Below are 23,716 nucleotides of genomic sequence, written 5' to 3'. Positions count from 1 at the left end.
TCACATGCTGCTTCCTCTTCTCTCCCTCCTTCCATTCTCGTACCGCCATTTTCTCTTTCTCTCTACTTGATAGGACTGGATTTGAGTCGTGGAAATACAATCTTGGGCTGTCTCTGGCTCAGGAGATGCTTTGTCTTCCACATCGTACCTCACCGATTTGTGGTAAGTCCTCACTGCGTGGGAGAACCTTGCTCCCAGCGACTGACGTGAGCTCCAGTGCAAGGCAGGGGTCTAGTCCACTGCCAGCAGTTCTTGTCAGACCAAGTGAAACACAGGCTCAATTTCCAAATAAAAAGTTGTAAGATAAACTTGTTTCAAACCTTTTTTTATTTTTTCTAAAGTGAACTGAGACACAGGCACTATACAGTTTGATTATAGAATACTGTTAAGGGTTTCAAACAAAACAACGTAGAAAATGTAAAGACGAAGAGCAAACCTTGGAAGTTTTTCTTCCATTTTTTTTCTGCCACTCACAGAAGTGAGCAAGTCCTATCTATAGTTTCAAGGAAACTATATAGAGAAGACCTATTTAAATGCTAGTCCTCTTTGCAGAGAGAAAAAACCCCAAACAAACAAACAATAAACCCCCAAACCAACACACATTTCCCCTAACAGTATTTAAAAGAAATGCACACGGATACATCCTAAGCATTTAGTCACACCAATGTACATCCAAAGCTAAACAGCTCCAACACTTAACGGCAGTGCCTGGCAGGAACAGTGACTGTTACCTCTTCATTCTCCCCTATTTCATGTTGTTCATCAGCATTCACAGATACTCACAGGCACAACCCTGAGAACAAAACCTTCCTTACACTTGAATAAAGCGTTCCCCACCCTGTCTGAAGCATTAGAATGGCAAAACATGCTGTATTTTTTAAGCATTTAAATACATACATGGGTGTGTATACAGAATTTCAAAAGCAAAGAATTTTCAACAGTCCTGTGCTTGCAAGTCAAATATAGTGATGTGCCAAAAAACATGTTCCAAGACTCAGGCATGGCCTGCATTAATTTTGTCATGTGGCAGACGAGTGCTATCAGTTGGAGGAGCTTTACTTTTTGTGTATACCATCCAAAGCAAGTATACTGGAAATAAACTGGGTTTGCCTTCACATCTTATTTTGCTTGTGTGGGAATACTAGACATCTTTTAAACTAATTTAACTTTACCCCCCCTGGTTTATACACACTTGTCTGTATACACACCACATTCGTGTTCCAGCCTTATCTACACGAGTTTGATACAGCAGTGCTGACAAACAATGGTGGCGTGCAGCTTTCAGCAGGGAGCTTCTTTTCTCAGCCTAAAATAACTCTGACTTGGCAGAAAAGTCCTTTTCATTCGTACACCTCTTTGCTGTTCTTGCCAGCGTAGCGGTTCGTTATGGTGTGATCTTTTTCACTCTCCTATCAGACTTGTATAGCTATGCCAAGAGACTTATCTGTATATAAACCAAGCCCACACGGGTTGCCCAGAAGGTTGGGGGTTTTTTTTATTTTTCCAAGCAAACCCTTTCTAATCTCAATGAACAGGCATCTTATAAACTCCCCTGCTTACGTATCTGGATTGGATGAGTTTTACATATCTGCAGCAGGTAACAAAAGAACCAAAATACAATTTAAGACATTGGTCTGATAATAATGTAAGAAAAATAAAAGTCACTTGTTTTAAAATCAAAAATAGCTCTTGAAAGAAATGGATCTCAAAAATAGACTTTGAGAAGAACAGTCAGATACAGAAGGAATTTCCTTTGAAGAAAAGGCCATCGCTATTTGCATTTAACAATGGGTTTACCTGTCATTGTAAATAAAGGAGCTTTTGTTTGACACTTCTGCAGGGGGAATAGCCCCTTTTTTTCATGTGAATGTCTTCAAATACCCAGTCTAAGCTCATCAAGTCACCTGTATCAGAAAGTAGATTTGGTCATCTGAGGCTGGTTTAAGGTCCTTGATTTTGATTTTCTTGACCACGTACGTCCTCGTTGTAGAAGGATGTAATTTGAAACACTGCTTTATCTGTGGGAAAGCAATCCCTGTCATCTCTGTAGTTTCCATCCTTCTGTGGATCGTTTCTCTCTTTTAATTCCATGGCTGGTCTGATCAAAAGCCCATCCTCATTCATTCTATAGTCTTTTATTGCTTTCTCCCTTCGCAGCTTCTGTATGTTTGTCAGCTGACGCAGCTCCTCCGGCAGCTCCATGCAAGTGGGCTGATAAGGAAAAAAAGAAAAAAAAAAACAGAAAAGAAATCAAATCATGCATATATGCATACACATGCTCTACTTTTGCTAGTACCAGATAAGAGCTCCCTCTGTAATTATCCAATGGAACAGAACAATCATCTCTCATTAGATCTGTGGAACTATTAACTACCTGCTTAGACAAACAATGCCTCAGGTGAAAAAAGTCTCTCCACTTCTAAATCTCTCCACTCCACTCCCCCCTTTCTTTTAAAGGCAACCCAAAGGGAAAAATACTAGACTTGCATTTATTGTTTACTACTTTATTATGAAGACCTTCAAGATTAAGTAATACTTCACATATGGGATTTAGATGTCTCCTGAGAAACCTTTTGCACTATAAAGTTGTTGAAAACCCCCAAAAGAGGCTTAACCAGTTCATGTTTGCTTGTAGGAGCCACTGCAAAGACAGCTTTCCTGGCTTTTCATTTGAAACCATGTATTCTATCTATCCTATGGTAGAAAAGAACCAAAAAAACACCTTATGGGGGGAAAAAAGCCAACATAGTTAACAAATCAATGGAACAGCTGCTTAGCGAGTATGTGAAAAGAGATACACTCATTGATTTGGTCCTGAGCAGTGCATGGGACACTGTTCAATGTATTACATTCAAGGAGCTGCTCCTTAACAAGGACTGCAAAGCTCACCATCTTTGTGGGAATAACAACAACAAAAAAATCCACAGTTGTGTTCAGCTGTAGAAAGGGGAATTACACAAATAAGGAAGCTTGATAAGAAATAGTAAGAGGCAGACAAGCAAATTCAATCCTAGCAGGTAGCATGGAGACAACTTCAAGACAACACACAAGCAGCATAGAATAAACATTACCTAACAGCAAAAAGATCACAGAAAGAGTGAAAGGAAACCACAGGACTACAGCTGAGGGGAATGGAGACTATCAAGCATCCTTCAGGAAAGCAAAGCCACATCCAAGTGAAGAAAATGGTAAGGATGAAGTTACAGAAAAAAACAAAGGGCAGGCCATAATAAGTCTATTAATATTTAACAAAATTATAACAGAACTAATAAAAAAAATCTTTAAACATGAGAGGATGACAACATGTCAACCATGCTGCAGGACCAAGTGATGATCAGAATACAAAAGCAGCATAATAAAAAACACAACATTTTTTCTCTTCTACATTCAGCATGGAAAAAAAAGCGTGGAGATTCCCATACCAAAAACATTCGTTATGTACCCAGAATCTGTTTCAGATTGTCCCATATATATTTAATACCACTACTTGAAATACAGACAGCAAGATGGATTTCACCTGAAATTCCTAAACAGTGAAAGATGAAAGGGCTGAACTAGTAACTACAGTATCTTGCTTAAAACCTGCCTTGATACCCACAGATTGGAAGATGGGAAATGTTTAAAGAAGGCCCCAGGAAAGATATGGGAACCAACATGCTGTCAAGTCTGATGTCTGTATGAGCATACTGGTAGAAACACTAAGAACAGAATGAGTGCCTATATAGACGTGATGCGCTGGAAAAGAGTTACTGTGGCTTTTGTAAAAAGAAGCCATGCCTCACAAAACCCATGTCTAGAAGTTTGCAGAGATCCGGAGGAAGGTTAAATAGTTCAGACAGGATTACAGAAAAAAGCAAAGCAAGCGCTTACTTGAAAACACTGCACCTTCAGTTCTGTTTAACCAGAATAATTTACAGCCAGCTTCCTAACTGCTACAGTATCCTACAGTGAGAGGGAATCCACGCTCTAAACCACCTAAAGCCAACTTGCACAAAAATTCAGGCTGTATGTTCATAATGATTAGTATGCATTGTGTGCAGTCCCAACTCACCTGCCAATTAGGAAAACTTCTGGCACGCAATTATATTTAGACAGAGGACAGACCTGATGCCACCACATGTCATGAACATGTTATCTGGTATTATATACTGCATCACACCTTAACTGCTGCAGCTTTACCTTAAGTGCACTGGGAAATCAACTCTGCAGCACAGGAGCGTGTGACTCCCCTGTGGTACCAGAGCTCTGCTTGTGAACTGTCACCACTTAAACAAGAAAACACTGCACTTCTAGGAGAACGTTTTCTTCATTACACTGATGGGCTCCCAGGCTGCATTTGCTTCTTTGAATCTAAGTCCGAAATACGAGAATGCAGCTGCATTTCCAAGTACCTAACAACACACGATATGTATCTACAAGAAGAGTTAGAAATGTAGGACATACATCTCCTTTACCAGCAGTTTCCTAGTGACAGAGCTGCAGAGGCACAGAAGCCCATTTTACTTGATGTCTGCATCCACAGGAAGAACAATTACTCCTTGCAGAGAGTTATGCTGAAAATGCAGGAAACTGCAGAGACCTTCAGGGTGGGAAGTTCTTGTTAAGTTCTCCCCGTCAGCAATAAGGAAGATCATCAGTTTGAGAAAGATGCTGAAGAGGGAAGCTGAGGGTTTTGATAATGAAGTGCTGGGTCAGAGGTTACCATTTTGCACCTGGTTTGTGGGTAAAAAGTCAATTGCTTAGGAGGGAGGGTCCACTATTCATAAGACTCAACTACTGCTTGCAGGTAATGACACAAGGTGCCACAGAAAGTGTCAACATACATTTCCAAAACTGTCAGGATCAATGAGATGCCTTTCTTTTTATTTCCTTTTTTTTTTTTTTAATATTTCCTTTATTTTTTCTTTTTTGCTCCATTTCCCGCTTCATTCTCTTCTCCCAGTACTACATCAAAAGGGTGTTGCATTATCATTTTTGACTGCTGTGGACCACTGGCAATACTTCACTGTTGCTAGCAACTGCTAGGATGCATGATATCCATGTTTTCCACAACCCTTTCCTGAAGGAAGCTCTAATCCATGGAGTTGCATCATGCCACTTTCACAGCATGTCTCCCACCTGCTGTACCACCTCATAGGCCAGCTCCTCATTACACGTTTTGTTACTGCTGAAACAACTATCAAATGACAAACGAATGTGTTTGCCTGTCCGGAGGCAAGGTGGAAGTCTTGCTGGAAGGGCTGCCCATTGGCAGATCCCAAGGACTCTGTTTCTTTGCAATTTCCGGCAAAACATCTGAAAGATCAAGGGGAAGAAAAGATGGCTGAAACCTCAGGTGAAACTAGGACTACCACCAGTGACTGCTGCAGTTTCTCATGAGAATTATGACATCCAAGTCAGACTCAAACATGCTATTTGCATAAAATATAGAACTGCTGTTTCCTCTGCTCTTACCAGTTTATTGCTGTGAAAGCAATAAACTGTCATTAATCTCCATTTCTACGAGCTTATCTGTGGCCTCTGACAACCTAGGACTTTGTTCCCATCAAGTTATTTATGAAAACTTGTCTTAAGTAAAGGGAAAGTACAAGCTTCTTTTGAAATAAGCTCCATCAGAACAAAACCCCCAGCAGTCATTCACATTCAAGAAACACGGCAAACTTAGACACAGGTATGCAATTATGCATAAGTCTGAAGTCAAGCATTCTGGAACATACTGAAGGCCACAGGGATCATCTGACTCTAGTAGGAGCTGTGCATTTAGTGAGAAAGTGATGTGTGTGTTCTGCCACTAAAAGGGTGTGTTAGAGCATAGAAAAGCTTCTCACTGAGGAACAAAAAATGCATGTGGAAAACTGACTGCAGAGACTGGGAATACAGAGCCCACGGATAGGGGGTGAAAATTACATTCATCAGCCTTATTCACACTTGCCTTTCCTCAACTCTCAGTGGATGCAGTGATCCATAAGGGCACGTGAACATGCTTGTCTTTTACTCCACCATCATGCATATTCATGTTTTCTTGCTGCTATTTACAAAAGCAGAAAAAACAGGGTCTGGTCCAGATCTGCTCCTAGAGACTGAACCCACTGATTCAACAAGAGGAGAAAGTAAGAACTGCCCCAGTAGTTATTATTCACCATTATTGGTCATTACTCAGCATTATTCAATTCACAGGCAACCTGAGACTGGAAAGCCGAAGCATCTTTTTCACTAAGTATATCCTGATACTGTTATTACACACAAAAGCTGTTAGAACTATAAACTTCTGGATGTGGCAGTGACCCAGGAAGCATTAGGAGGATGCCACCATGCTAGTCCAAGCTGAAGTTCAATGTTGTGAATCCTGATCCAGCTGCTGAGATTCAACATGTGACAGCTGGAGATGGGAAGGAATGTGGCTATGTATTCCATCCAGCTTCAGTACTTAATTTTTGATGAAGCCTCGTGATTGAAACTGTGTCTGTATCTGTGTTTTGCAAGTATAGTTTCCATGGGAGCATCATAAGTTTGGGGAAATGGGAGAAGGAAACAAAAAGAAAAAGCATTCTTCTGTGACACGATGTCACTCAATAAGATCAGAGGAAATAAGAGCAGGCCAGGGAATCATGTCTCTGTTCACTGCTCTAGTCAGGTACAACTGTACTCAAACACCTTTGTAGCCCATAGGCACAACAGACGGCATGCCAACATAACTAGCTTTACCTTTGTCAAAAAGCTGAAGACCTGGTTGTTCTTTTTTAGAGAGCACGAGCCAAGAACTAAAACAGAACAGAGAACAGCCCAGAAGAGTCTCCATTAACTGGAGTGATAGAAGTTAGTCAGCCTCCAGATCTGGTCATCTTCTCCAAGTGCCTGTAAGTCAAAGAGGCTGTGGTAACTCGGCGACTCTCTTCTAGTGGCTTTCAAGTAACTTTCAAGTAAAGGCCTGATGTAGCACAGATCATTCCTGTTCACTCAGGAATTATGTCCACCTTCCAATTTAGAAGCTGAAGTAGTGCAAGATATCTTTATAGCCCTGGAGCACTTACTGTCTTTGGCTTTGCTTGCAGTCCTGCTTCAGCAACAGAGGTCTCTCTTCCAGTTCTCCAACTTGGAGAGAGCATAGTAGATAACACATTTCAGGTTTCCAAAATGTTTCCCTGGCATGGTTATTTACTTCAGAATCCAAGGAGATCCACTACTTCTGATGAAGTAGTGTTGGAACTGCACCAGATCATGTCTGGAGAAGAGAGTCATCAAGCATAGAGTCTCCAACAACAGCAACGCTAGAGTCCGCTCCAAGATGAAGTCAAGCTCATTGGACCAGACTGCTGTTCACCAAGGGTCCAAGGTGGAGCACAAGTGTAAATTGTAACTGGTCAGTGTAAAAACTAAAATAATACAGTAAAAGCATTTTCCAGGTAACTTTCAACTGTAGCTCTACAAAGTGCACAGAAAGCATAACACGGACCTTAGCAATGGATAAACTTAACTTCCAAATATCCATGAAAAAGCACTAGAATAAATAAGGGAATATCTGGAATGTGTAAGTATCTTGACTATTACTCCATTCTGAGAATCAGATCTGAATAAAGGCTTTTTGATTCAGGGAATTAACACAGACCTAGCCAGAAAACCTAGAAGTTGTACAAACAAAGGTTGGGTTATGGGTTTTTTTGCTGTTTTATTTTTTTTTTTTCTTAAAACAGATTCAGCTCATCAACTTGCAAAAGAGTCCCTTAAAGTTAACTTTGTTTACTTGGTGAAGAAACTGAAGTAACGGACCAGCTTAACTAAACCAAACTCCATATTTGTAGTTCAAATATGTATTACAATCAGATTTTAAATAAAGTAGATGAAACATTCCATTTGTGTGATCTCGCAAGATACAGAAAGAACAGAAAATTATTAACAGTGAAATGATGGTGAAAAAGGCTACTTTTACTATCCATACTACAACATTTCTAAAGCAACTGCAAGAAGTATCATTATCAGATGTGATCTTAACTAGATCTTCAAAATGCCATTTGAAATGCTCAGGATCAGATTAATCTTATAGAATCTTATGGAATAAATGTATTTACAAAAGCACTGGCTTCAGCAACCGGAGTACCACTTTAAAAAAACCCTACAACCAAATAGCCCAATGCAAAACAGAATTTGTACTCTTTTCACTTCAACGGAGTATTCTTTTCCCTTGGGTCATGCCTACTTTTGCATGCATTTCACATTGGAAACTCACATGTCAAGCTCATTTTTTTCCAGGAATTATGAACAGCTGCCTTCTTTTTGGCAGTTCTCTAAAAAGAAAAGGTTTTCAGATATGACCTCTCCTCTTCCATCTGTGAAGCAACTATGACCTCTTGTGGTTATCTAAACTAATCTCCTCTTAAATCCTCAATAATGGGATTTACTGCTCTGAGCCCTTAAGTAATTTCCAAAGGATTCAAGTCTGTGCTTGAGTGCTTTGTTAAACCAGGGCTAAGAAAAAGACAATTTCTTCCGTGAAGACAGACCTGCATTCTCTTTTCCTAATAAATACTTCAAGACAGCTGCAAAAATGATATGGTAACAGGATTTAATAATGTTAGTTCAGTGTCTTTGTGATGAATGAGGATGTTTGACTATTTACTTTTCACCTGAATTTAATACCAGCAGCATCTTACAGAGTTATTGTAAGCCCTCCTAAGATTAGTTCATTGAGAAGACAGAAAAAGACCACACCAATACTTCCATTAGACCTGTTCTTTCCACTAGAGCAGGAAGTCAAGCTCCTTAACCAAAAAATCTAATTTCCAAAAAATCTAATTTAAAAATTAAAAAGCAATTACAGAAGTAGCCACCATACAAGCACCATTACAGGATATCTGGGCAGGCAATACTACCAGTTCTATGTAACCAAAGATGAAAAGTGTTACTTGACTTGTTTGGTTTTTTTTTTTTTTGACAACACAGGTGAGAACAAATTAGAAAGGTAAGATAACCCAGAGATTCTTTTACAGAAATAAAAATCTTTGGCCAACAAGAGACATTACTTCTCAGAGACAGACAGTATATGCAAAACAGCTCAGCGGTAAAGATGACAGAATAGGAGAAAAATAGAACAAAATTTGGGGACTAAATGCTCTTACCAAAACAAAGCAACTCTGGCAGCACCAGGTACCAACGCTTCGCAACTGCCTGTCCCTCTTCATGCCCTCACACATACACCACCCCTATTGAGCCCAGAGGTTCTAAGTCTCAGATAAGAGTGAACAGGAGGCACACGTGCTTGTGCCCATGTCTTAACAGCTGCAGCTCACCATCCACAGTACTAACTCGAGGTGGACTTGTGCTAAGGGACTAACATGAAATGCAGCTAGGTAGATACAGACACCATCACTTCTGCTGCTGCACACAGGAAACAAAGCATGTGGCATAAAGTAGTGTGAAGAGTTGCAGAAAAAGAAGCTACTGTAGCTAGGTCCTCCAGACTTTATCCATCAGAGCCTTAGATCGAATCACTAACCAGAGAAACAACCAAAGACGTACCTACCTTTGTGCTCCCAAGGTGATCTCCAGACCCAGTCCTATAAGCATTTAAATAATCATGTACGACAGCTTTTAGGTCAGACATCAAGTTATCCATTAGAGATGAGTGGAGCAGCAGAAGGTACATAGCGTTCAGAGCAAACGCTTTAAGCAGAGAAGCTGGAAACGGTCTCAAGAACCATATGTCAGGATTCTCCTGTGTATTCCAATGCAAATGAAAACAGTTATTTAAGTAGCCAAAATTATAACAAAGCTTTTCATCACATTATTCTGCAGTTTACAACATATATCTCCTGATGCTGATCTCAATTTTCACTGCTACTGAATGCTTGCAGCTACTAAGGCCATTTGTGTGCAAGCCTGCAGATGTTAGAGAAGGAGGAGTTTGGGAGGAGGGATTGCTTCTTTAACAAAAGAAACAAACCAGAACCCAACACGCACCTATTCCATCATTTAATGATGGAAAACTCTGAAACTAGGTTTGATTCTTAAGAGCTGAGCTGAAAGATCTAAAGGGGAAAAAACCCTCCCATCAAGGGAGCTGGGGAAGCAGCTGAGGATAGCAACTAACATCTTCAGCCATCACAACTGGAACCAGAAGAACATGAAAATAAGCCCCAGTTAAGCAGCATGACCATCATACCCTGAGCAAAACTGCCACTGCAGAGCGGCTTACACTGTGCAGTTCTGGGCCCCGCTATTTAAGGATGTGAAGGTCCTTGAATGCATCCAGAGGAGGGCAACATAGCTGGTGATAGGGCTGGAAGGAATGTCCTATGAGGAGCAGCTTGCCCCACGAGGACTTAGGACTTGTCCAGTTTGAAGAAACAGAGGCTGAGGGGTGACCTCACTGCTCTCTACAGCTGCCTGAGGAGGGGAAGAGGAGAGGAAGGTGCTGAGCTCTTCTCTCTGGTATCCAGTGATAGGATGTGTGAGAATGGTTCAAAGCTGCATCAGGGGAGGTTTAGACTGGACATTAGGAAGCATTTCTTGACTGAGAAGGTGGTCAAACACTGGAACAGGCTTCCTAGAGAGGTGGTTGATGCCCCAAGCCTATCAGTGTTTAAGAGGCATTTGGACAATGCCCTTAACAATGTGCTTTAACTTGGTCAGCCCTGACTTGGTCTGGCAGTTGGACTAGATGACCACTGTAGGTCCCTTCCAACTGAAATAGTCTGTTCTATTCTATTTATCAAGGTTATGTTTCACAAATCTTATGAGCTCCTGGCCTATTACGTTTTCCCTGCTTGTCCTCCTCTGAAAGATTAACAAAAACAAGGGCAATACAGAATAATGATTTGGAAAATGCTACTGAAGTGCACAAGCAAGAAAAAAAATTGCTACTCTCATTTCTTCATTCTAATAGTGCTGCCAATAAAAGTTTCCTCTTTCACTACTTGACTCAGGATTCATTTTAATCAACTTGTTCTGTTGGAACTAGGTTTCAGAATTAGTCAAGTATATCAAGATATCCAGAACACTTTTTAACCAAGTTTTATATATAAATCTTCTATTGTACAAGCTTTGTGGTTCTTCAAAACCTTGATTTCAAATAAGCTATTGGGAAATACCAGCATAAGTACTGATGCCAACTAAAGCTTGCATCTGTCTCCCAAGTCAGTGTTACAACATGTCTTTAACTACAGCAGTTTGACCACTGCATAGTGCCATTGCTCTTAAAAAAACATGACAGAAATATCTCAATATGGGCAAAGTACAGCTCACAACTGAGTCTCCAGAAGTGCCTCACTGAATCACTCACTGAAGCCATCTGCTGCCCATACTTCATGATGGCATCCCATTTGGAAGGTATCTTCAAATGCTGCATCAAACACTCCTGTAACGTGCAGACACGGTGCGGAAGGAAGCCACCTGTTGCCATTGAGAACTGCAGAGCATCAGCAACCTGTGATGGAAAGGATCGATACGCCATGACCAGCATCCGTTAACACAAGGCAAAGAATGTGGAGGTTTGACAGTGGGGATGCATATTAGAGGTAAAGTACACTACAAACCAGTTAGTCCTCCTTTTGACTGCATGCAGTTGCAGACCTAGTAATCCGATTCCTTAAAGCTGTTAAGTTACACAAAAGGGTGAATTAAGTTACAAGAATGACTTATATAAGTTATATGTTGTATTAACCTAAGGCTTTTTCTAGCCCTGTACTCATCTCCAAACAGCAGGCAGTAAGGAGCAGTATCAGAAGAGAGTAAACATACAGTGATCCTCCCCTGGAATACTTACAATTTTGCCTTTTATCTAAAACCTGAAATAGTGATGCAATGTAAGGAAAACATGAAAGAATATTTAAGTTGTCAAAAAATCTTTTGCCAGTAAGAGTCATCTTTGACAACATACAGAGCCAAAATGGACGCAGACAACAGCCTGCAGCAATGACTGCATGGCATGGTGTTTGCTTGTTTTTCATCCTGGTTTCATCCCTTTTGCCCTTCTGCAGCAAGAGCGGGAACAGCTCTGACTTGTCCCTAACCAAGGAACACAAAGACGAGTGGGACTATTGCAGCAGGTGCAGAGAGGTGACAATGGTCAAAGGGAAGCCTGGAAGAAAGTACACTCACCAGGGGAATGGGGAGGAAAAAATAAGAAGTCTGAATCCACACTCAAAATCTGAGACTGAGCTGTCTGTCATTAGAAGAACATACCCTTCAGATTTCCTCTCCTACTCAAAAGCCCAGATTCCCACTGTGGTCCCCCGAAATCCCCACTGACCTCTCATAGCCCTTTTCTCCTTACTAAGAGATCTTGAGCCACTCAACACAAGTATACACAATATTGATTGCAAAGAATCTTTGCAATCAATATTCATAAGACATCTAACCTGAATGAACAAACTTGCCCACAATGAAAACAATGGCTTAGCTTTCACTGTGAAAATCTTTGTCCAAAGTCATTGCATGCTAAGGTTTGAACTGAAGGGCAGAAAAACTACGACATGCTAATGAGTGTGTGCATTTATCTGTGGAACCAGATGACAACATCAACAAGACAATAATTTCAAATTATGCAGGCAGGATGCCACCTAAACCAGAGTTCTTCATTCCATTGCTGTGTTTTTTAAGCAGTCTTACTTGTGCGTACGGCCGGTTGCAATTTTAACAACACTGGGAAGCTGTCTCTAAAAAGTGCTTCACAAAAAGCACCTATGAGAGTTTGCTCAGAGGTATCTCCCAGTTACTTGCTCCAGTAGTACGAAGTAGAAGACACGACAGCTTTATTCCACAATATCAGGGGCATACTGCAAGGCAGCCAAAATCAGACTTCACTAGCTTACTTACATTAGGAGTAGGATTCAGGCCAACGAATCAGAGTAATTGAATCTAACCCTACAGATCTACCAGTGCAAGAAACGCACACACATCAGCTCATACCAAGACAACAGAACAATGAATGCAATTCTGTGTACCTTAGACGCTAGGGTGGATAGTTCTGGTTAGCTATTTCCACTGTAACAGTTACATGTCCTAACCAGTACATTTGGGAGCACTGGTGGGAATTTTCACCCCTATCTTTTTCATGCAGTCAAGATTTAACACTGACACTGCTATTTGACCTGTAATGGAATAACATAATTTTTAGGGGCAAAGGGCCAAACTAACATCAGAAAGGGACTGAGAGAAACCTCTGCTGTATAAAGCTTACCACATAGCCCAGATTAGGGCTTTGAAGAGTTACTATAGGCAGTCATATCTATGACATGAAAAGTCAGTATAAAGGCAACGACAAGTCATACATAATTATGCATGACATATCCATGCCCATTATGAAAGATCATAGCCACTGTGTTATTTTCTTCTCTCTTGAAAGGCTCTAATTCTCCTGTTAGTCACACATTAATTACCACAACTACCGGGGCCAGCACCAGCAACCTGGTAACCTGGCCTGTTCCCTCACATCCACCACTGTTTTATTAGCAGGTGCTTCCCAGGGCTGGATACCTGTAGCCTTAATCTGCCTGAAAGAATAACAAAGAATGTAAAGCACAAGCTGACCTGGCTTCTGTTTAAGTCACAGGAGACTCAGGTTGTGCCAAGTTTGATCAATACCAGTTAATATATCTTAAGAAAAAACCAAAACAACACATTAAAGTTGCTGCTAATATTAGATATTAACTACCTTTTGAAATGGGTCTACACAAGACTCTAAATAACATTATCAGCCTTGCCTGCTCGTTCTTTTTAGATAGAACATAAATACTACATTTATGTGGTTCAGCAACTGTCACATTCTAGTAATGTTAAACCTTCTCTGAGACAATGCCCTGAACAAGGCTGAAGCGTTTCTTGTTGAAACTTTTATTCCCAACCACAATATTTGAAGGGTACCTGTGTATCAAAGACATTGAAGAGAAGGACACCGTACTGGTGAAAGAGGCAGTCTGAGATCCAGCGGCAGTCATGCATGACCTGAAGCAAGAAAGAGCTGTCAGACAAACTTGTGTCCAACTGTGACTTTTTGGTGCAACTACATCATTATATATATATACGACCTCTGCCACCACAAATGTCCTCACACAGTCTCTACCCTTACCTTCAAGATGTTTTTATCTTCCAGCACCATTTGTAATCCATTTTTGAAAGCCTGAGGTCCCAGAAAGAAAATATCAAATAGAAAAATACGGCTCTTTGTTGCTATCTACAACAAATGGCAGAGAAAATGAGTGAGGGACAGAAGAACAAAGGATTTGACAGTAGGAGAGTGTGCACTGTTGCCCACAAGCCATAATCTCCTATGTACATGCTTATGTTGGGGAGAGCAGGTTTAGTTTCCTTAATGCTAATTCGTGAACAAGTCTTGTTTTTTGAGAGATGCTCAGAGACTCTCAAAATAATTAGAAAGAATGACCCAACAGTCTACTATATACAGTTAAATACAGCATTTTAAGACACATCAAGAGCAACCCTATGCATGGTACTTCTTACACCTATTATGGTGATATTTTTAAAGAACCACTTCAACAAAATCCTTGTGCCCATGACATTCCTTTCCTTGTCAAAGGCCACTACCAAAGAAATAAAGGACATAATTTTCCATCCTACCATTTCAAACGGGATATAAAATTTAGGTTTTGCCTATGTTCAAGTTCATAATGGTTTAACAAAAGATGTTATTTGAAAGCAATTTAGGTATACCAAAGCAAACATTTTGTGGACACTTCTGCATAAATGAGTTAAGTTTGATGCATGAGCTGCCACACAAGTTTTTGCTTTGGATAAACACACTCACTTTTAAACCTATTTAAGAATAAACTAAGATGATTTTGAGCTAACACATTAAGCTGTTCTCCTTTCTGTTCCTTCCTTTTCAGATGCTGATAATATCACAGCTAATTACAATACTGTATCATCTTCAGATGGATTTCACTCCTTCAATTATATTGGCATTGTGATTAGGTCTCGCGGTTTTTCAAAAGGTAACAGCTGTACTAGTGTAATACCTCTACCTGATACAAGTATATAAAGATGGCAAACCAAATACGGTACACTGTTATATACAAATGTATATATTACATACAAGTTAAAAGTAATTATTATATTGCCTTATAATAGCATAATTCTTTCCGTAACAGGTCCTTTATGAAATACCTGATCTGTCTTGAAGAACATTATACCCCTTACCAAGACAGTTACGCAAGTAAGTCTTAAACACAGGCTAATCCCCAAACGTTTCTCAGTTATGCCTTTGTTTAATGGCACATTTTGGGAAATATCTGTCTCTTACCTCAAGCCATGACAGTTTTCCATAACGACACAAATTAACACCTTCTCCTGCTACACTTATAACACACTGCTGCTTCAGGTACAGCACCTAATGAAAAAAATAGGGATAAAACAGATAGTGCCAGAGAATGACAGAGGGACAAATAGTAAACTGCAATTTTTATGGTCATGATCCATATTTTAAAAGGTAAATACAGATCAAAACCACAATGAATCTCAGATATGTAGTGATCCAAGATAAACAGACACAGTATCAGTCCAGTTACAGACAGACAGCTGGAAATTCCACAACTAGAAACATCAATGACAGATTTAGCAGAGATTATGGATAACTAAAGAATATAGACTTCCCTGATCCCCTCATAAGAAATTATCCTACGGAGGTTTTAGGAACTTGCTTAAAATCACATAAGGAAGGTGTTCCTTTCAGATAAAAAGGAGAACTCATTTTCTAAGATATAAAAGAAAAATGCATTACTCTCACAGACATGAAAATTTTTCAGCCAATTAACATACAGCAACCTGTAGTACACATGCAATACAAGAGTAGAAGGCATAAACAGAAATAAAGCCAGCTTCTCTTTCAATCAACAGTTAAGATTCCGTTGTAAGCAGGGAAATCTCTTCCTGTGGGGAAGAGCTTTTCCTCTGCATGTGCAATAGACTAACATTATAACAGCCCAAATCCCAACTGATGTTACTGCAAGATAAAATGACATGGAGGGCCTACAGTATTGCTAGTCTAATTCAGGATTTTAAAAATACTATTCAATCTAATAATAAATCTATCATTGGCTCCAACTTCTGAAACAAAGCCTTTCTACCAAGTCCCCTTATGTTATTACACATGATTTAAGAGAAAAAGGTCTAGGCATGTCTAGAGTTCCAAACACCTACAAAACCAACACAATCGATTCCCTCTCCAAATGCCAACAAAACCTCAGGTTGTTCCCTTCCTAAAAAAATAATTGTTCACTAAATAGTAATACTGACCCTTCACCTCAGTTACTGGTGACACAGAGTACGCAAACAGCAACCAACACACACTGATGCAAATTCACACCCACCCATTGCAAACTCACATGCATTGCACTCTCCCTGCACATACACACACTTTAAACATACCTTGATGCCACCAGAGATGCTACTTGACTTAAAAAAGCCAGTTACAACCTATGACTCGAGTTTCACTACAGTCTGCAAAAGTGATTTCCAGTATAAGACGTCATGAAGCAGTGCTCACAATCCTGCCACCTAGGGGATCTACTGACAATTAGGATGGAACAGGCTTAGAAAGTCATATACGCTGTGTAAGAACTTTTTAATCAGTACTTACTGCTGGGCCAAACTTCTGGAAACAATTAATAACTGTGTACTCCACGTTCTCTTCCTCCTTCTTCTCTAAGAGGAAATTAAAAAATAATCATTAGGCACTTCCTCTACTTGAATAAACTTTGCACAAGGTATGTGATAGTTCTATAACCACTCTACTTTTCTGGTTTAGCTGTTCAGTTCTTCCCTCTCTGCTTCCTGAACACACCCAAAGAGATTACTGAATGATCTGATTCAGATGTGTACAGTCTAGAGCGTGAGCCAAAATTCTGGTTTTTGACAGAAAACCAGGCTGTTTAGAAGTGAGTTGTAGCGTTACTTTTTGTCATTACGATGCTTAAAGGAGGGAAAAAGGCTTCCACTTTAAAAGTTACACCCATTAAAAAAAAAAAAGCACCCTAATTCCCAGTGAATTTTCCAGGGAAGGACAAAGATTGTAACAAAGACAAAACTAACAGACAGTGACACCACAGAACATGGATAGCTAAGGGATCAAGGGGGCAAAGAGAATTTAAGCCAGATTTTAATATTTTTTAACACCTCCTTAACAATGTCTAATGAACATGTAAAGAAGGGTTCTTTCTCCCTTCTCTTTAGGTAAGATGCAAATGTTAATAATGTGCATCCGTGACAACACAAGGACAATCTTCTAAACTCTAAAATAATAGTCAGTTGAAAGATCATAAGAACAAGTGTTTAAAGGCTCTCCCAGATCACATCAGCCCTTGCTCATTTTCTCTCCCACTACCCAGGTAAATGCAGTTAACATTCCTTTAGCCTACACAGGTCTTGCACTCTTGTCACGGCTCTACGAGAACAGAATGAGCCGATCACATTTTGTGATACACGTATACAGCAGGAACCACAACCAAATCACTGCAAGCACGTGACAGCCAGCACAGAACCAAAGGGCAAGCGTCTTATCAAGCTTTGCAATATCTATCACGCCACATATATTTCACAAACAAGTATAAGATTAAAACAATCACCAGAGACGAATGCTCACTGGCAGAAGCACTTTGATTTCGCCAAAAGATCAGTTGTGCTGCTCAGCCACTTTTACAGGTGATGACAGGTACAGGACAAACATTCTGGAAAGTAGATGAGTTTCCTTCTGATGTGAGTTTCCTTCTGATGTCATGACCTTTCTGCAGGCAAAGAGCACGTCTGCAGATAATGAGCTCTGTACCTATTTTTCTGTGATCATTGCTCTTTCAGAATACAACCTGTCCTGATATAGCAAACCAAGAGATCACAGCCTCTGGGAAAGATGTTGTCTGACAAAAACTAACTACATTGCTTGACTAATATCCACATTACCTGAGAGGGAGTATTTCAAGCTATTTGAGGCTCTGAGCTGGCTTTCTAGGGAATCGCAAGGAGAACTCCATGGGCCACAATATGCTGGTCCCGCATCTGCATGTTTGTTCCCTTTCACAGCTGAAGTGCCCCTGCACAAGCAAGGCAACCATACATAGCACAGAAGTCAAAACATAACACATTCCACCAGCATGGACATTTCAATAAAGAAAATTATTTCATCCAGTGCCATCTACCCGTGCCCAGACAATTAACTGCTGCATGTGAAGCAATTTCCTAATCCAGTGTTCATGTCTCTTAAAGAAGATCTTGAAACTACCCAAAAATAAGCTTATTTTGTACAAAAGTGCCTTTATTTCAGTTAAAGTTTCACATTTATTCTGAAAGCAAAAGGTGAAACAGATGTTCACTGCAAGGGTCAGCCATAGTTTAAAGGAAAGAGAGTTCAAAATACAAAGAATGAAGCCCAAGAACCACGCAATTTAAATATCTGTAAGTCTTTACACTGAATGAATACTATTTGATCCATTAGTTAGTTACTGTAATTGGAGGGTGATTTAACAAGTTCACCAATATGTAAAACAGTTATATCCACTGAAACTTTACTGTAATCAAATGGAAGCTATTAAATCATATAAAGTGGTGACATGTCAGGAACAAAAAAAAAAAAAAAAGGGAGTGAGCAAACATTCACCAGACTTAAAGACATCACACATAAAATGTTTAGTTTCTGTGACACGACAGTCTCAGGTCAAGAATACTTCACTGGGAAATATGACTTACTAGTATAAATTTCCTTATATTGATATAAAAACATCCCATTATGATTATAGAGCTCCAATCATGTACATCTATCTCTATGTCAACAGAATAAAGTGTAAAAACTTTATGATTAGCCTTTAGATGTAGCTGAAGAATCTTGTATCTAAAATTGCATATTTAAAGGATTAACACAGGAATCTGCTACTGAAGTGACCATATTAAAGTATGTGTGCACACAGGCTTACTTAACAGGGAGAAAGAAGACAAGACAGCAGCAAGAGTGCTGCTAATCACAATTCTACGTGCGTTTAAGTTATTCAGCAGACACCACTTCATTCCTACTTCTCTTAAACTATTTAAATGTGGCCTTGTGAAAAGACTCAAAGCAAAGCTATCTAGGAGCTGGGTCTGCAGGCGTTTTAAACATACTTACACCAGCTTCCCAAAGCCACATTTATATGCCCTCCCTGGAAGGCTAATTGTCCTGGAACTGTTCCACCACAGAAGAAATGCTTATGGGAAATCCTCCCTGAAACTACAAGCTGGCAAGGAAACAAACGAAGCAAATTTTTCTATCTAGGAATATTAGTGGGAAGAAGAAAAAAAAAAAGAAAAAAGAAAAAAGAGAGAAATTGTAAGTAACAGCTTGAAAGAACCGTTTACACAGTGGAGGTCTTCCACTCACCACCTTGTTCACCTCTTCAGAGCAGAGAAATTCAAACTTGGCACGGTTAAGTCTGAACATCTTTATTATACTAAATGTAGGTGGTGGCCCCCCTAGCAAGTGTATCCCACCCCTTCTCCTACCGTGAAAGGAAGGAAACATTTCAACGTACTCAGGGAGCATTGCTGTTCCCTTCCCTGAATCTGGTTCATCCAGCAATTCCACTGCAATAGAAACAAATAATTTATACTCTAGTGCTGACAAGCAACTTTTTTACATTTGTTATCTCCCCAAAAAGGAGAACCATAACCAATAGTAACCACTATAGGACATGGCCATAAGTACAAAAAAAGAAACTGAACTCAAAGTGCTGTTTAAATAATTTTAAATTCACTCTGACGTACAAACCTACATAAAATAACTTACATCGGTAGCCTAGACAATGTGTATTTCAGAACTCTAGCATTTAAAAAAGACTAATGACTTAGCATTCCACCAAAAACAAAGTCAGTATTGAACGGCAACTAATTACTTTACAAACTATTACATATAGAACAAAACAGGTACAAGGAAAAGGGCAGAACAGAGACAAATTAATCGCTTAAGTCCAATAGCTGCCTTCTAGCTATTTCCTCCTCAGCACTTCACTCCTTGTCCCCACAGCAAAGCAGATGCCAACAGAAATGCACAGGACCTTTTTACACTGGAAATGTTTTTCTTAAATAACCCCATATTCTTATCACTAGTGAATCAGGGAAAGAGGCTGAGACAGACCATTTAACAGAGATGCATTTGCCTGTGCAAGTAAAAGCAAAACCAAGTTAAGTAGAACTTTTAGCACTTTAACTTCCCAGCACAGCCCATCAGTGAACACCTTGCATATATAAGAACATGCACGATGACTGTAACTTACCTTCAAGACATAAAGAGGGGTCACACTTAACTGATTACCTTCACAGCGATTACTTTCATTAGTGGTCTTATTAGACTTCATTCTTTATTTAACTAATAAGCTTTAACATATTATAGTCTCAAGACCTTCACAAAGTGAGGAATTATTATTTCACTGATAGATAATTGGGGAACCAGAGTCGTGTGATTTATACAACATTCTAAGTCCTACTGCTTTTAGAAGAAAGATGTGCAACTGGAAAATGCAGCAGAGCGACCAAAAAGTGGATTTAAAATCCTGACCTAAGAACAGGTACGATCCCTGTGCTCTGAAATGCAGTAAGAAAAGCCTCACCATTGACTATTTCACGGTCAAAAAACATCTTTACTCCTGGAGCGCTTCTGCCAGTTTCCAAGTTCTTCACTGAAATGAGGGAGGGGAAAAAAAACAGACATACATCAAGCTCCACTGTTTGGGTTAAAAGCTTATCATTTACAGAACTAAGCAAGACCACAGGACTGAGTAATACTATTAACTAAGAAAAAATAAAAAAAAATCAACAAATGGGTTATTTTAAGTGACAGCTCTTTCACTCTTCAGGAGGGGGTTTGTGTAAGATGGCTGTGCTCCGAGTTGGACACAGCTCGGGGCTGCCGCACCTACACAGCCGGGAGCACGGGCAGGTACCGCCAACTTCTACTTTAAGCTTATTTTATTAATCCCGGCGCCCGTTTGGGCTCCGGGACGGCACCCACGGGCGCCCTCCCCTCAGCGAGCGGGCCAGCAGCGCTGGCTTGGCCCGCCCGCTCCCCTCACACAGGCCGGGACCGCCCCGAGGGCCGGCGGGGCGCGTCGGGGCCCGGCCCTGCGCCCCGACCTCTCCGCAGGAGGAGGCTCCGGTCAGGATTCACGTGCTGCAGCACCCCTTGGAAGACGCCGCATTTTAAGGTGACTTTAACGGTGCTCCCCAGAACGGCACCGAAGCGTTCGCTGCTGAGGGACATGCCGCAGCCGGCGGAGATGGGGCTCCGGCAGCACAACACCTGCGGCACAGCGCGAAGGGAAGGACCACCAGTGCCCACGCCCAATCACGGGGCGGGGGGAGAATTTACAGGCAGAGGCCGACAGGAACCGCCCCGCTGCCTCAGCTTTACTCGCCGCCGCCATGGCGCCTGTGCCGTGCGCATGCGCGCGGGTGTCGGCCGGCGGCCGCCGGGCGGTGGGGGGCGGTTGGTGAGGGCCGGGCCGGGCCGGGCCGGGCCGGACGCGGCGGGTGGGGCGATAGGAGTCGGTGTGAGCTCGCTTTCCGCCTTAGTACGGCTGGGCGAGTGTGGTTGGGAGCGTGCTGGGGGTGGCTGTGGTACTGCCGTCGCTGTTCGGCTGCGTAACTCTTCCCGGCGCGGGGTGCGGCCCTTCCCTTCCCCTCAGGCCCAGCGGCGGCGATGGGTTCTCGGGCGTCTACGCTGCTGCGGGACGAGGAGATCGAGGAGATCAAGAAGGAGACAGGCTGTGAGTACGGGGGGGTGAGGCGAGGCGGGCCAGGAAGCGCCGTGGGGGCTGGGTGCCCGGAGCGGGGCAGCGGCCTCGTCCCTCAGGCCGGGGAGGCGCCTCGGCCGGCCGCGCCGCCGCCTGTCCCCCCGCGGCTGCGCGCCCAGCCCTGCCCGGGGCCGTCGGCCCTGCCTGGCGGGGGGGAGACGAGCGCGACCGCTGCCTTCCCCGCTGGACAGTGCCTGTCCCCGGGCCAGGACCCCGCTGTCGCCAGCGACGGGGGGCGGACGTGTCACGTAGGCCCGGGAAGCGCCTCTTGGTTCGCCCCCAGCTGCCGGTCGCCGCGAACGAGCGGCCCCGGGGGGACGGCGCCCGCGGCCCGGGGCTGGCAGAAACCCGCGGGCAACGCGTCTCCTTCGGTGCCCTGCCGGCCTCCCGCTCGCTCGGGGCTGGCAGCAGCCGCCGGCGGTAGGCGCAGCCGCTGGTAGTCGAGGCGCTCCTTAGGCTGGCCTGAACGCGGCAGCGGCGGCCGCGGGGGGCTGGTGTTTGCCCGGCGCACTGGGGAGCGAAAGGTGACATCCAGCCAGCCGGGATCTGCCAGCCCCTTCGTCTCCCAGCTGCGCTGGGGTTGTGGGGGAGACCTCGCGGGGGGGCCGTGATTGTGGCTTAAGGGGGCGAAGATCGGCTGTACAGCGGCAGCGAGATCCGAGTGGGAAGGGAGAGAAGCAGCGCTGCCGGTAGCTGTAGTATTGTATTCGGTCAGAGCGAGCTCGATGGATTTTGGAGAGATGTCTGTCTCTGTTTATGGTGCTGGAGTTGTTCTCCAGCATCTGTTTTTAGCCTGAAAAAGCTCTCGTTTTATAGTAATTTTTTTTTTTTCTGCAAATGTTGTTTCATAGGCTGTGGCTAAAGTTGCCTTAAGGGTAGTCAGAATGAGTGTCATTTAAAACATGGAGGGAATGTAACTTTCGGAAGTTGGGTATGGTTAACTATAAAAAGTGAAGATTCCTGCACTGGTCAGCAATTGGGAGAGCATTGTTCAAGCTGGACTGTAGTATATAGCTAATTTACTCCATAGCATTTGATTAAGTTCTTCATGAAGTACCTTAGAAAAGAGAAAACTCAGTGTTGTTAATTTGGCTAATTAGAATGGTTGCCAGTCTGAGAACTAGCAAATACTGAATTATAGTAAATGGAGGGTGGCCTTCTAACTAGTTGGAGAGAGGAGGTCATAATATTACAGGTATTGCTTTGCTGTTTAGGTTGTTTTTTCTTTTTTTCCCTTCAGGTAAACAAGGTCTTCCCAAATCATATTTTTTCCTGCTTATGCTTGCTGTTCTGTTCTTGCTACGTGAAAATACGTTTCTCAATTTCTCCAATGGAATTGTTATCATATATTCATTTTAAGTGATAGTTTATTTGTGTCAGGAAAACAAGTGACCGCAGAAAAGGAGTGGAAGAAAATTAAGGCAGTACTGGCTAGCATAACAGACAGCTGAGTGAGTTAACATACTTTCCGTGATCCGTTTTCCATCTGTCAAGGGAACCTTTTACAGGAGAGCTGTGATAAACAAGTAGGAATGTCCAAGCCTGCTTATCCAGCAAGAACTTACTGTTTTTCCTTTTTGATCATAAAGGTCATAAAGTAAAGGTAGCCTTACCTCACTTAGTGCTTTAAAAAACAAACCCCGAATCTGGAATGTTCTTCTAAAAGGTTTTACTTTTTTCCTCCCTGCCAATATTTGATTTTATTGTCAGTGGTGTTTTATTTCTAGAATTTTACTTATATGATGGTTAAATAAATGCCATTAAGATGGCTATATAGGTATTCTAAGCAATACCCTCTTGGCTCTAGTTAGCCTCTAAATGCTTTTCTCATATCTTCACAGTGGGGAGCTTGAGGGTGTGAACAGTGGGTTTAAGCTTGGTGGCCTGAATTTGGTAAATTTTCCTGGGTTTTTACTGGTCAGTTTTATAAGTAATACCACTTTCTTAATCAAGTATTA

At 41.8% G+C, this 23,716-nt stretch overlaps 2 protein-coding genes across 4 annotated transcripts in view; one reads left to right on the top strand and one right to left on the bottom strand.

Moving 5' to 3' along the window:
• Positions 1 to 346: 346 nt before the first annotated feature.
• On the bottom strand, positions 347 to 21,480 carry EXD1 (exonuclease 3'-5' domain containing 1). The gene is made up of 11 exons (XM_063331738.1): positions 21,100 to 21,480; positions 20,577 to 20,645; positions 19,503 to 19,554; positions 17,905 to 18,035; positions 16,589 to 16,653; positions 15,254 to 15,340; positions 14,063 to 14,167; positions 13,858 to 13,938; positions 11,276 to 11,419; positions 9,518 to 9,709; positions 347 to 2,211 (listed from the first exon to the last, which is right to left on the bottom strand). The coding sequence occupies exons 1-11, from the start codon at positions 21,224 to 21,226 to the stop codon at positions 1,942 to 1,944; spliced, it is 1,323 nt and encodes a 440-aa protein (XP_063187808.1). The 5' UTR covers positions 21,227 to 21,480; the 3' UTR covers positions 347 to 1,941.
• Positions 21,462 to 23,716, top strand: part of CHP1 (calcineurin like EF-hand protein 1) — a 32,118-nt gene continuing 29,863 nt past the window's right edge. For all 3 annotated transcript variants that reach the window (XM_063331754.1, XM_063331752.1, XM_063331753.1), the window contains exon 1: positions 21,462 to 21,731. In XM_063331754.1, the coding sequence (XP_063187824.1) occupies positions 21,665 to 21,731 (67 nt within the window). In that variant the 5' untranslated portion in view covers positions 21,462 to 21,664. The remainder of the gene's footprint in view (positions 21,732 to 23,716) is intronic.

The sequence above is a fragment of the Chroicocephalus ridibundus genome, chromosome 4 (assembly GCF_963924245.1).
Source record: "Chroicocephalus ridibundus chromosome 4, bChrRid1.1, whole genome shotgun sequence".
In the NCBI taxonomy this organism is placed as follows: domain Eukaryota; kingdom Metazoa; phylum Chordata; class Aves; order Charadriiformes; family Laridae; genus Chroicocephalus; species Chroicocephalus ridibundus.
Note: the sequence above shows the minus strand (reverse complement) of the source record. Positions and strands in the feature narration are given on the sequence as shown.

What these genes read in the sequence shown, in the direction of transcription:
- EXD1 (XM_063331738.1), bottom strand. Translation starts at nt 21,226, where the DNA reads ATGTCCCTCAGCAGCGAACGCTTCGGTGCCGTTCTGGGGAGCACCGTT. An exon ending in TCAATGTCTTTGATACACAG is followed by an intron (nt 11,420 to 13,857) that starts GTACCCTTCAAA and finishes TTTCCATCACAG; the next exon opens with GTTGCTGATGCTCTGCAGTT. An exon ending in ATGGGCAGCAGATGGCTTCA is followed by an intron (nt 9,710 to 11,275) that starts GTGAGTGATTCA and finishes TGGAATACACAG; the next exon opens with GAGAATCCTGACATATGGTT.